This window comes from Poecile atricapillus, chromosome 17, assembly GCF_030490865.1.
Source record: "Poecile atricapillus isolate bPoeAtr1 chromosome 17, bPoeAtr1.hap1, whole genome shotgun sequence".
Taxonomy (NCBI): domain Eukaryota; kingdom Metazoa; phylum Chordata; class Aves; order Passeriformes; family Paridae; genus Poecile; species Poecile atricapillus.
In genome coordinates this window covers 6,138,892-6,152,158 of record NC_081265.1, presented here as the reverse complement: position 1 = coordinate 6,152,158, position 13,267 = coordinate 6,138,892, and the positions used below count along the sequence as shown (strand labels likewise).

The 13,267-nt window shown below is 47.3% G+C and overlaps 1 protein-coding gene across 2 annotated transcripts in view; it reads left to right on the top strand.

Annotated features, from left to right (window-relative positions):
- Positions 1-3,364: 3,364 nt before the first annotated feature.
- Positions 3,365-13,267, top strand: part of ACSF2 (acyl-CoA synthetase family member 2) — a 36,020-nt gene continuing 26,117 nt past the window's right edge. The window contains exons 1-4 of one of the 2 annotated variants that reach the window (XM_058852361.1): positions 3,365-3,552; positions 9,311-9,506; positions 10,850-10,978; positions 11,954-12,007. In XM_058852361.1, coding sequence (XP_058708344.1) covers positions 3,464-3,552; positions 9,311-9,506; positions 10,850-10,978; positions 11,954-12,007 — 468 coding nt within the window. In that variant the 5' untranslated portion in view covers positions 3,365-3,463. The remainder of the gene's footprint in view (positions 3,553-9,310; positions 9,507-10,849; positions 10,979-11,953; positions 12,008-13,267) is intronic. The other variant, XM_058852362.1, reaches the window with a different exon arrangement.

Sequence of the window (13,267 nt, the reverse complement as noted above, 5' to 3'; positions counted from 1 at the left end):
TGTGGATTTGCTATCCAGTGCAGAACTGTAAATAAATACCTTGACTCTGGATGTGGGTTGGCCTCTTGCACACTGGGTGGGAGAACCAATTTTGGGACACACTAGCACAGTTCAGGGCATCCCTGCTACTGTTCCACCAGCCCTGGGCCCCTGGCCAGGCTGGCAGGAGTTTAGATCTGGGCTACAGGAAACAGCCCTACAGAAGGAAGGAGAACTCCCAGCCATGACCCATGGGCAGGGGAGGTTTGCATCTCGTCACGTCACCTGCCACACACCACCACACAGAGAACCAACCAGCTTATGGCCAGTAATCCTAGAATAACAGAAACCTGGGGATGTATACGTTGTTTTGCAATATCTGATACAGCTGCTTATATCTGTCCACACTCTCCCTAATCCGAGGGGTGAATTCCCCCTCAGCTGGTCTGTTGCATTACCCCACAATGTCTCTTCACAGGAGGAGCCCTAAATGGATATTCCTGCTTTGCTCCCAAGGCTCCAGTCCCACAGGAACAGAGCACTCTCCTAATCCTCTGTAAAGAAAGTAAGTGAAAGAGATAGAAACTTGGGGCAGAGCCAAATTAGTGTTACCTGGTAATGGGATTACAGCAAGGAATTCACAATGCCATGAATTTCCTGACCTCTGTGCTATTTGTGATGTTTGGGACATTGCACTGCATCACATCTACCCTGTGGATGGATTAGCTTGCTTTTTAAGCTGCCAGTGGATTTCTTCCAACACCCAGAAACCAGCATTAGCTCAGTTCTGAGGTAACTGAGGCCACAGGAGTCTCTCCCAAAACAGCATGCAAGGATTTGCCTCACAGAAACTACAATAAAACCTGCCTGAGGTTGAGGTACTCCTGCCCAGGAGATTATGTGTCACTAGTGGACATGAAATAGAAGCGCAAATTCAATCACAGCAGCAGAGGTTTCATCCTAAGGAGGCAGAAGCCTTTATTTGGGGTTTTAAAGCCCCTTTTATAAAGTGTTTCAATACAGGTTTAACGTGATTGGTAAAGGGAACAACGCCTCTGTGGTCCCATTGGTGGAATAAGAGAAAACACTCAGGACATCTGTACAATATTGTTTTGAGAACCAAAAACCTATCTACAAAACCAGTCCTTGAGAGAAACATGTTCTCAGGAAACTTTCCTTTGGGAACAGATCAGCCACTATCAGGCTGAAAACTCTCTCAGGCTCAGAAAATCATGTCCACAATTATGGAAGTTTTTCAGAGCATGTTATTGTTCTTCCAAATGCGAGCAGAAATTACAGAGCCCTCATCTGAGAAGAGTGAGGTCTGCTTATCCAGGAATCTCCCCCCATCCCTCAGCTTTTGACAACAATGTTTGTTGTTGGAGGAAAGGGCCAGAGGAGACCTGCTGCAGGGGCTGGTGGGGAAGCCTCTCATTGTCAGATCTCCAAGGGAGGCAGCTGATTACTGATCCCCTCTTTACCCTGAGCCAGTGAGGGATTCATGTGGTGTGCTGTGCTGTTCCCTTCCATGGCTGGGAGGCACCAATTACAGTCCTGCTCTGGAGAACAAAACCCAGAGAGGCTCTGGGGGGCCTGAGCAAGACCCCTGCATCTCTGGGAAAGGTCTTTGGCCATGCAGCGCTACAGAGGTTGAAATCCGTGTTTACAAACGAATCCAAGAGCCTTTGGCTCCTAGCAAAAAACAAACAAGGGTGTAGATGGATTACAAAACTTATTACTTATTTGTGATTATCAGTTTTTAAAATCTTGATTAGAAAGGAATGAAACCTAATGCAATGGCGTATGAAATGGTACTGCTTCAGGGGTCCTTTGCTTTGCTCTCAAACAAATATACCCAAATATCAGGGTGACATTAATTTCTACATAATTCTTGGTTTAATTCTTTCTTTAACCAGGATTCACCCTCTAGGCTAACGATCGTAATGTGGGAAGATCAAGCCAAAAGTCATCTTTATTTTTATTTATTACAGGTTTGCATCAATTTTTTTCCCTGTGGTTACACGATACTGAGAGCTCTGACGCTCCATCAGCACAGAGCTGTTCTGGCCAAATGGTGGAAGGACAACTTTTGGCCACAGATGTCACACAGCTTTACATCCCCTGTGGGAATCCAGAAATTCACCTCACTGCTGAGTTCAGTAGGACAGACTGGAAGAAGTATCTGTGCATGTAGGCTAGAAAGATTTTGAAACTCCACCAGACAGACAAAGCATAGCACAAGGTACATCTGTGCACTCTGCTAAGGGCTGCAAGAACATTAGCAAGGAGAAGGAGCAGGAAATGCAGAGGGAAGTGGGATGAACATAGTCGATCTAATTGTGATGTAATGATCCTTACTGGGCCTGAGCTGGCTGTGCCACTCCCAGACTCCTGGAAGATCTCTGTGACCCCTATGCAGCCAAGGCAAATTTTTCACATTTCAAGGAAAAAAATTCTCCCTTTCCCTAAGAAAGAAGACATTGTCACTGCTGCCACCAAGCAAATTCCTTGTTAACTAGATGCACATTGGGGAAAATTCTTATTGTTTCTAAAAGCAAGTGTCAGCCTCTAGAGGTCTGGTGGCAGTATTTCACTCCATTACAATAACATTTTTGGCTTTGATGTCTGAGATTCACCATTCTGAGGTTGATGTTTATGGCCTTGTTCATCAGCATCGTTGTGCTTGCCGTGATACAGATACCCTGTGTCACCTCTTCAGCATCAGTGCTGCTGCAGAGTTCAGCAGCACCACACTCCTTACCTAGTGCCTGCCCACACCTCTGCGCTTAGGGGAGGGGGTCACAGCCTGCCCAGCCCTGGAGCAGCTCTGCAGTTCCCAGCTGGTCTCTTCTCCCCCGCAGGGAGTGCCTAAAGGTGTTGGTGGGATGCTAAGTGATAACTCATTGAGGGGATAGTGCTGGAGGCCGGTTGGTGACCCACAGTGCTCAGGCACCAAGTGATACAAGTGGAGATGAGTGGAGGCAAATTATGGTGGTTGTCTTGCTCCCAAGTCCATCTCTACTCTTTGAGTGGAGGGACTTATTTGGGATGTAAAAGTGTTTGGGTCAAGCTGATGGAACAGGCTGGGAAGAAAACATAGTAGGAATGTACAGAGATGAAATTGTGGTGCACAGCTTGGGCTGGGGAGAGGCAGAGGATGGGGGGGGTAGGTGCCCAGCAAGACTCAGGGGGTTTCTCTGAGCCTCCAGTCCCTCTCAGGGACGGGGCAGGGCGGGCGCTTTCTCTGTTTCTCTGTGCTTCTCTGTTTCTCTGTTGCTTCTCTGTTTCTCTGTTGTTTCTCCGTTTCTCGGTTCCGTTCCGCCCGGTGCGGAGGGTCCCGGGCAGCCGGGGCGGAGCGGGGCTGGGCGTGCCATGGAGCGCAGCGCCCCCGACGGCCGAGCCGCGGAACGGGACGGGACAGAACGGGACAGAACGGCCCGAGCCGAGTCCCGCCGGGTGTTCGGCTGCTGCTGCCGCTGAAGGAATGGCCGCGGCCCGCCTGGCTGCACTGCCCCGGCACGGGCTTCAGCTCCTGCGGCGGGCGGGAGAGCGGCGGGGAGCCCCGCCGGGCAGGTAGGGATGCGCTGGGGAACCGGAGATGCGGGCTGTAGGGGGTGCAGGGCTGTGGGGCTATAGGGGATGGGTAACTGTAGGGGACTGGGGGCTATAAGGGTTAGGAATTATCGGGGACAGGGGGCTGTAGGGGGCAGAGGGCTCTGGGGTTGGGGAGCTGCAGGGCACAGAGGCTGCAGAGGATGGAGACCATGTGTGATGGGGGACAGGGGCTGTAGGCCAGCTGCAGAGCGCTGTAGGTGTCCAGCTAGGCCAGTAGCTGCATGCATGGAGGGCATATTCATGTCAGTGTGTAACTCTTGGCTCCCCCTAAAACCCCTCCAAAGTGGCAGAAGGCAGGCTGTATCCCCTGGATCTGCTTAGCCCCAGCTTGGGAGAGGGCCAAGGATGAACCTTGCACAGCAGGCGAACGGGAGTGAATGCGTAGCAAGGGTTGAACTTTGTGCAGCAGTTCCATCCAGATTGCAGTGCTGCGTTCCGGAGCTGCAGAATCATGTCCAGAGAAGCTACAGATAACCAGGAACCGCCATGGGACACCAACGAGACTGCTCAGGAAACCATTCATCAGCACAGGAACAAACTCAGATCCAGGGACAGAGAGCCCCGAACAGAGGCAGGGACAGAACCAGGGTGGAGTTCAAGGTTAGGGACCACTGGAAACACAGCAAGGGAGAAACCCCAGGGGCTCAAACCAAATCAGAATTCCCTGGGCTGACACCCCACGAGGGGTCTGGGGTGGAATTTCTTCCCGGGCTCACAGAGCATATCCCCTGAGGCAGAGGTTGGAATTCCCTCTTTGAAGGGTTTAAAGCCACACCTCTCACTTCAACAATGTTTATCTGAAACTAAATCTTTGCTTCCCTGGGCGGGGCTCACCTCGCATTGCAGCGATGTGAAGTGTTTCAAATGGCTTCAGTGCTCTGACTTGTCCCTAGTCCCTATCCCGCTGTGGTCCTGCAGCCTCCTGCGTGCTGGGTGATGCAGCAGGTCCAGGACACCAAGAAGCTCTGGGGCTTAGGAAGTCAGGGCAGTTCTTTGTCTTGTTTTTCTTCAGTGCTGCCTCTTGGAGCAAGTTCATGTGAAAAAACAGCAACGGGAAGTGCTTGGCTCCGGGAAGGGCTCTGAAGTATTAGCTGATATTCAGAGTAATAATCACTGGGATGAATGGCTTCCAGTGAGCAATTCCAAGAACCAAGTGAGGCATTATTTTTTTTTTTTTCCCACAGACAGGGTTTAGGTGTGTTTTTTTTCAGCTGTTTGACATTAGGAGTGAGGTGGTTGAAGCCACTTCATCATAGATGTGTGAAGATTGCCTTCTCAGAACCTGTTCTTAGGAAATAGCATCAGAAGGGAAACGTGACAGAGTTCACTGCAGTTCACACCAGCCCAGAACTGAAACTGAGGAACAGGAACACAAAGTCCTTGGAGAAAGAGAGCATGTATTTAGAGATTAAACTCTAGTATGGTTATAAAAAATGTTTATTAAATTTTGCTCCTAGGCTTGTTTATCCTTTTGGAGGGAGAGTGCAGAAGGCAGAGAGGTACAGTGGAAAGCAAAACCAGAAAGTTGCTGCAGGAGGAGTCTGAAACCCTGGGAACTTGATCTCTCCTTAAACGAAAATAGTAATAATAATAATAATAATAATAATAATAATAATAATAACGAAAGTAGTAAGTATCTGGTTAATTCTTTAGTCAAGAGATTAAAGTGGAAAAGAGGACAGAGTGGAGTTAATTTTTACCACCCTTTAATTGCAGTCATATTACAGAAAAGACCCAAAAGCTCTTGCTTTGGGAAAGAAGCTCCTGGTAGATGCCCATGAGCAAAGGAACTGGCAGAGCCTGTGAACCTCTCCAAGTATGAACTCTGTATTTGGGACAGTTCCCAAACTCTGGGAAGAAAGGGTATTTCCTGCAGGTGCAGAGGTGATGGTACCACAGGGCAGGTCAGTGTCCTTCACACTGCAATGGGGACAGGAGGTCCTTGTTTTCTCTCTCATTGCTTTTGATAATTTCTGTAGAGACTAGTAAAGAGTTAGAGGTGAAAACAGAGCTGGTTATCATATGTCAACAACTCCAGACTGTCAACTGGGGCTCTTCAGAGAAGAATACAAACAGCTCCTAGGATTGGTCCAGAGTGCTTCCTTCAATCTGGTAATTTCTGCTTCCTCCCATCAAGCAGGAGAGCTCTGGGATTGCTGGGATTTGGCTGCTCTCCTGCCTTTTACAGGAAAGAGGAAGAGGATGCATTTTCCCCATATCTCTGATGTCTCTCTGTTGAGCTGTACTGCGGAACTCAAGGGTTCCAGAGGTTTTCAGGAGCAGCCTGTGGATGAAGCTGGCTCATTTTCAGGCTGTCTTGCTGCTGAAACATGCTGCTAACAAAAGGCATGTGCTCTCCAAAAGTCATGGTTTACAGTCTGTGCTGACACCCAAGAGCAAGCAGAATTTTATTTGCTCTCCTTTGGCTGAGTCAGGGAAATGAGAGCTGGTGTAATATCAGACCACTGGTCTTGTTTTACCACCAGCAGCACCAGATGCTTTGTAGGAAGGGTGAAGGGTGAATTACTTGTTTTTTCTGTAACAAAGGTTACAATAATACAAAGGTTACAAAAATACAGAGATTATTTATAAATCCTTTGGACCCTTTCTTTCTAGAGGTCTCTTAATACATTCTCTCAGACCAGATCCATACACTTGCTGCTGGCTGTAGGCAGGAGGGAGACCAGCCCTATGTGATTTCCAGCATGATTCTGCTGATAAGGAACATATCTTGTGTCTGCCTCCTTCATTCCACTCCTGACCCCCTGTCTTGGTTTTGGAACACTCCCAGTGCTTCCATCAGGCTGCTTGCTATGTTTTATCTCACACCTTTCACTTATGCCACTGTTGAAGTGATACAGAAATGCTGAAGCACATGTGAATGTCAGACCAGAATTCAAGGAGCTCAGACTTGATGGCAGCTGAGAATTTTGCTTTAATGCATTTGAAGAAATTTTGTGAGTTAGTGCTTTGAGGGGAGTCAGTGACTCTGGATTATGAGCATGAGATATCTTAGCCTTCTTAACCTCTAATTTCAGTGCTGCTGATGCTTTCATTTGAAAATGTGAATGCTTGGGACCTCTGAGAGCAAGCTGTGTTCACAGTGTGAAATACAGCAGTATTTTCTCAGTATTTTCAAGCACGTGGCTTTGTAATGATATCTTTTACTGCTCTTTGATGCACTTTCATTCTCATGTTTGGGGGTAGGGAGGAAACCAAGCCACAAAACCTTCAGCTTTGTGCCTTCTTGCATTTAGTGTAAAAGGTTCTGAAAAGTCATTGAACCCCTTTGGCAATTCAGGTCTTGAAAATATTGACACAGTAAGCCCAGAGAGCCTGATCTTTGTATGTGTAATGCTTTGCCAAGACATGACAGTGTAAGATATTCCCCTTTTCACTGGCAATGCAGTGTTGTGCAAGTACCTGATTGAAGGCCAGCTGCGGAGAGCAGGAGACTGTTTCAGCTGGACACTTTGGATGCTGATTGAATGTTCTCAATCTGAATTTCATAGTATTTCTTCCCCTCTCCAGTCTCTTTTTGTGATGGCCTTTTGTTGTTTATTTTTCCCAGTGCTGAGCCTGCTTGGCTCCCAGTGCCCCCTGAGATGGTGCTGGAAGGAAGAGCTCTTGTGCAACCAGATCAACAGCTGCTCCCTGCCTGCTCCAGCCCTTCGTGGGCAGGGATTTTAGGGATGGGTTCTGCTGACACTGGAGATTATTTGGCTTGAGGGAGATGTGAATGTGGCTGGCCCCATTAAGCATTTTAACAAACAGCCTGAGGGTTCCTCCTTGCCCTCACCCTCCTGATCTGTGACAGGGGACAGGGACTTCTCCAGTCACCGTTTCAACCAGCAAGTGGCTGTGGGTGGCTGCACTGGCTTTTACTGCTCTCCCTGGAGCATTCATCCTTCCCTTGCTTTAGGGAGAGTTTTTTCTACCTTTTATTTTATAGAACCTGTGTTGTTAAAAGCCTTTCTTCAGAGCTTTCTTTCATGTCCTCGTTTATCTACATGCTTTGCCCAAGAGTTTTCTAGCAATAAAAGGTAGTTCAGTTTAGCACTTGTCCTCCCTCCTCCTCAAGCAGCCTCACAGCCTTGATGTGAGTTGCCCAAGAGCTCAGTGAGGAGGGATGTCTGAACAGAGCCCGTGGGAGTTCACACAACCCTCCCTCTGCCGAAAAGCAGTGGGGGGAAAAGGGTCAGGTCATGTCTCTTGGAGCAGTACTCCCCCTACGGTAAAATCTATTTTTTTTTGTTCTCTGGACACTGCCTTTCACTCCATGTAGGTGGTAACTCCATGCTCAGGCTTGTTTCTTGTGGGCAGGAAAGCAAATCTTCTGTGGCAGTAACACCAAGTCTTTGCAGAATATTGATCCCGTAGTAGATGGGTGTTTAGGCTGAGCTATTTTTTCTCTTTAAGGCAGAGATTTCCCCGTTATACACTGAATTATACTGTGCTATACGCCCCACAAGTGTCCCTTAGCCCTGTCCCTCCTGGGTTGTCTCCTGATGTTGGAATGGAGGAGCTGAAGTCGTGGAGGAAGGCAGAGAGGGAATGAGGAGGGACAGAGAAGATGGGGAGCTGCCTGGGTGGTGGGAGGTGGCTGCTGGAGAACAGAGAGGCTTGTAGGAGATGGAGAGAAAAACCAGGCTAGGAACTGCAGCACTCAGATGGTCAGGAGCTGTGGTTTGAGGGAAGATTGCTGCATTTCCACCGATGATCAGACCTCAGGAAAAGCCTCAATGATTTTTAAATTATTTTCCCTATTGCTCTGACCATGTCTTCTCATTGCTGCTTCTCTTGACTCATTGGCCTCCCCCTTGGCCTCCAGCACAACGTCTCAGTGCTTCTACCCTGCCTGGTTTGCACTTCTCAATCCCATCCCTGCTTTTCTCCTCCCCACTTGTCCCAGATTTGCAGGGGGCCATCTCCTCCCTGCTGTGGCATTGCCTCTGCACTTCTCCCCCCTCATCTCTCTGGCAGCTCCTCGTTTTATTGATGTTGTTTCAGTCCCATAAACTCTTTGCATTCCAGCTGTCAGAGATAGAACATGTACAGTTGCTTGCTGTTGTAAACACAGAGCATTCCTTTGCAGACACCTCAGCTTCTCTGAACTCTTCTATACAGTTTTCATTCTGCAGGATTAGACTCTTTTCTGCTGATTGTTTTGGAGACTGACCTCTTTAATTCTCTCATTCTCATTTGTTTGCTCTTTTCAGATAGTTGGGAGAATTTATCTACAAAGACGTTTGGTTGTGTTACTTCATAGCTATTTATACTTTTTAATGTTGCAGAAAGACCAAACCCAGTCCATTTCTCAGTGAACTGCAGAGCCCATGTTCTGTCCAGGCATGCTGACATGTCTGTGTAGTTTTCAGTGCAGGTGAATGATGGTAGGACCATGCTGTGCCAGTTCTGCAGGGCTGGTGCAGGATGGAGGCTCTGCCTGTTTTGCCTGCTGGTATAGACAATGTGTGTGCCCTGGGGATACCAAGGTTGTCCATGTGCCCCAAGTCACTGCATAAGCTTTCCAAGTCCTCTTGGAAATCAGGAAATCTTCCTGATTCTGACCCACTGAAAGAGCTGCCCTTGGTTCCCACTGGTGGAGGAATGTGCATCAGGTGTTCCCAATGTCATCAGCAGGCTGACAATTCCTCCAGATGGGGAGAACTGTATTGACAAGTTATATTAAATAGCCTCTTCTTTTCTTTCCCAGTGCCCTGCACACAAGGATGCCCTTCTTGTCCCCCAAGGTGACCAACAGCTACATCCAGGGACCCACAGACACTCCCCTTCTTGACAAAACCATGGGCCAGTGCCTGGAGGAGACGGTGGAGCGCTTTCCTGAGCGCGAGGCCGTGGTCTTCTGCTGGGATGGGGTTCGGAAGACGTTTGCTCAGCTCAAAGAGGAGGTGAGTGCCTTGTTCACCCCTCAGGTGAGTGCACAGAAGCAGGTATGATGGAGAATTGGGAAACAGCTTCATTGCTCAGCTCAGGACTGAGATGAATTGCGTGTGGACCTTTATCCTGGTGCAGAGGGAACAGCACGTTTCCAGCACACACCGATGGGTGTGCTGCCTTCATCCTCCTCAGAGCCTTGAGATGAAAGGGAGGAAGCAGCATATGCAAAATGCTAATGTCCCATAATGAACATTCATACTTAAAAATTATCACACTTATCTGATGGGTTATGATCTGAGTCATGGTGTTTTTATCATGCTGGATGCATGGTGTTTTTCACCTTCTGGATTAGTCACTCTGGTTATCAGAGGTCCTGAGTGTGGGCAAGATCTTTATCCAAGCATGAAGGCAATGAAGAAAAGTCAAGGACTAGGGCTCAATATCATATTCACAGATGTGTGTGGGTGTGTGCATATACAAATATATGTTTCTCTGTTTTTGGAATGGAGGGACTAACTACCTGGAAAGTTTCTAATAAATGTGTTATATGATCTTTGATAGGAAATTACTGTTTGGTGGGGTTTTAGGCTTACTATGGTTTTGGTCACATTGATTCACATAAACAAGATTAGCTGTGTTCACCCTGATTTTAAGAAGTAGGCTGTAATTCAGAACTAAATGAAATTGTTCCTCAAATTCCTATCTCCTATAAGGCAGATTTTATAAATTTGAGAACTTAACAAAACTATAAAACCCTTCCTGAATGTCTCAGAGTATTTATACATACATTTGTGTACCTGAAACACACTTACCATCCTGCAAAATAAGGTAGTTGTTAATGTAGTGGCTGAGTTAACGAATCAGAGAATCATTAATGTTAGAAAATGTTTCAAAGACTGAGTCCAGCCTTTGGCCAGTCACGGTGCTGTCAAGTAGGTCAGAAAGCTGAGTGCAACATCCAATTGCTTCTTTAATGCCTCCAGAGTAGGGATCTGATCCAACAGTGTGGATGGGCCCAGCATATGGGGAAGGATTGGTCCTAAGTGGAATTGATGAGGAACTTAGCAATAAATAGTCTTTGGGCAAGAAGTAACTTTCAACAACATAGTTGCCTATTTTGATTTCCTTCCTGCTTTGTTGTATTGTTCCAGGTTTGTTATTTTTATGCCTACAGTCAACCTGCTGAGCAGGGGCTGGTCTGTGCTCCAGGCTCAGGAGCTGCTGCAGCCATGGGCTGATGGACTGTTCTGGGTAGTTCCAGTCTGTTGATGATGCTTTTTCTCCAGAAAGCAGTGCCTGGAGACCAGTATCCCCCACTGCATCCCGTGTGTGATGCTCTTGTTGTATTTCTCAGGTGGACCAAGCAGCAGCTGGACTTCTGGCCCTTGGTCTGAGGAAGGGAGACCGGCTGGGAATGTGGGGACCCAATAAATACGAGTGGGTTCTCATGCAGTTTGCAACTGCCCAGGCAGGAATCATCCTGGTAAGCAGTTTGCTGTGTCTAGGTTTTAGCAGTCTTTTGGGAAAGGAATCAAAGAAGCAATAGGAAATACTGGAGAATAAAGTTTGTTTGTCCCTTTTTTCCATGCTCCCATCACCTGGCATGTCATCTATAGCTGAATCAAGTATTTAAGGCAGATCTGTCCAGGTCTCTGTGTTTTTGTCCTCCACTCTGTAGGGAAGCAGGCTGCAGAGGGAGGAGCAGCAAAAAAGTATTTGCAACAGCTGTTAATAGGAGATGTGCTTGATGGTCTTTTTTTCAGGACCATTTTTATATGGGACACTGCTGTCCTAACTGGTTATCAGCTGCTTAGATCCCTTTGAAATGTGTTGCTGCATGGAACAAAGTCACTTAAAAATCTAGTCCAAGCTGCATATCCCTAAAAGCCAATTTTCATTTGATAGCATGACCAAAACACACAATTTTTAGGCAGTGCACTGTTTGAGGTCTGTACACTGCCTTCTGCTGCATTTCCTCCATCCTGGTTCATTCCAGTGTCTGCAGGAGGGTGGAAGAGCGTGGCTCAGTAGGAACCTATGGGTGAACTTAACTCCAGTGGCCACTCTGTGGAGAGCTGGGTAGAAGAAGGTGTTATCATGGTTGTCCATCAAGAAACCTGACTTGCACAAGAGTTTTGATCTAGTTTAGTGGATTGGATCAACTAGATCAACTGGATCAACTCCTGTGGGACAGGAGGTCTGGTTTCTGTTCCTGAAGCTCCTGAAGTTCTGACTATGTGACCTCACATAAATCTCTTTTCCAATTGTTTTCTTCCACACAAACACAGAATTCAGATATATTTTCTGTGAATGTGGAATCCCTGTGGTGTTAGTTCTGTGTTGGAGGAGAGGCTCTGAGTGTGGCTTAACCCTGGAGGAACTTTTCTATTGGAATCTGTGCTAGGGGGAGTGTGTTCAGGGAAAGAAGGTGATCAGATTCTTGTTTCTGGCTCTTCAGGTATCTGTGAATCCAGCCTACCAGGCCTCTGAGCTGGAGTTCGTGCTCAGGCAGGTTTGTATGGCATCAACTGTCTGTTGAAGGGGATTGCTGGGGATGTGGTGCAGATGAGCTGCTTAAGATTTGGGTGTATGGGAAGAGCTGGCTGGAGAGCAGGGCTGGTGCTGGATGTGTGGAAGGGATGAAGCTGCAATTCAGTGGCTGCATTTCTTGCTGTTCCCTGTGGCTGCCCCCCTGCTGTATCCTTCTCATCCCTCTCTCTCTGCTAACAGCTAGTTACTGCCAGTACTACCCCAAACCAACCACCCCTGTCAGCAATCATTTACCAGAGAATGAGGGAAAAATGCAGGACTTGGTATCTCCTCTTCGCCCCTCCTGCTCAGGGCAAAAATCACCACCTGGGATCTCAGCCTTGAAAGCAGAACCTCAGAAAGGACCAGTCTACTTGATTTCTCCTTCTCAGGTCTCCTCCTCAAGTCTGAGGCCTTGGATTTAAGCTGATTTAAGTCCTAGGTATTGCCACTGTTTAACATCTCTCTGCTGTCTGATCCTGCCACCATGCCACCTTGAATACCTGCCTGGGTTTGGGTGTGTGACGTGCAGAGCACTGATCAATTTAAACTGCTCAGGGTCCCTTGCTCAAATAATGAGGAATTCAGGTTATTGAACATTTGATGGGTAAAAATTAAGATTAAGCAGCTAATTTTTTCACTGTGGTTTGTTCAGCTATAAAGGCTGATATTAGAAGAGAGGGAGCCACTTCTGAATGTTCCCAGCACCATCCAAGTTAGTTTCACCTAGAAAGTGGATAATGTTTAGCAAATTCATTTTGTATCAGTAACTCTGTAATGGGCTGTTTGGCTGCAATTTGAATTCTTGTTTAATCCTTTATTTAATCCCCTCAGCAGTCCTGCTGGTCACTCCTGTTCTCATGCACTGGTTGAACCCAGTGCTGCAGTGGAGCATCAACTCTTCCAGGGTGGGTGTCCTTGGGCTTCTCTCTCTACTGGAATGTGCAACTCAGTTCTTCCCTTTTTCCCCAGCAAGGCTTTGGTTTTCCTTTTCATCTCCTCTGATTTTCTCCTATGATGGAATCTGGAATGTTGGAGTAAGAGCAGAAATGTGCTTCAGCTCCACTGGGAATTGCTCCTGTCTTGCCCTTCCAGATTTGCCAGCATTCCCAGCTTTACGATGCACCTTCGACACTGGGATCTCTGGAGTTCCTCACCAGAGGATTTGTTTGTGTTTGTTTATTTGCATAACAAAATTTCTGAAGACTTTAGGGCTTTTCCTGTTGGATCCTGTCCATCTGTG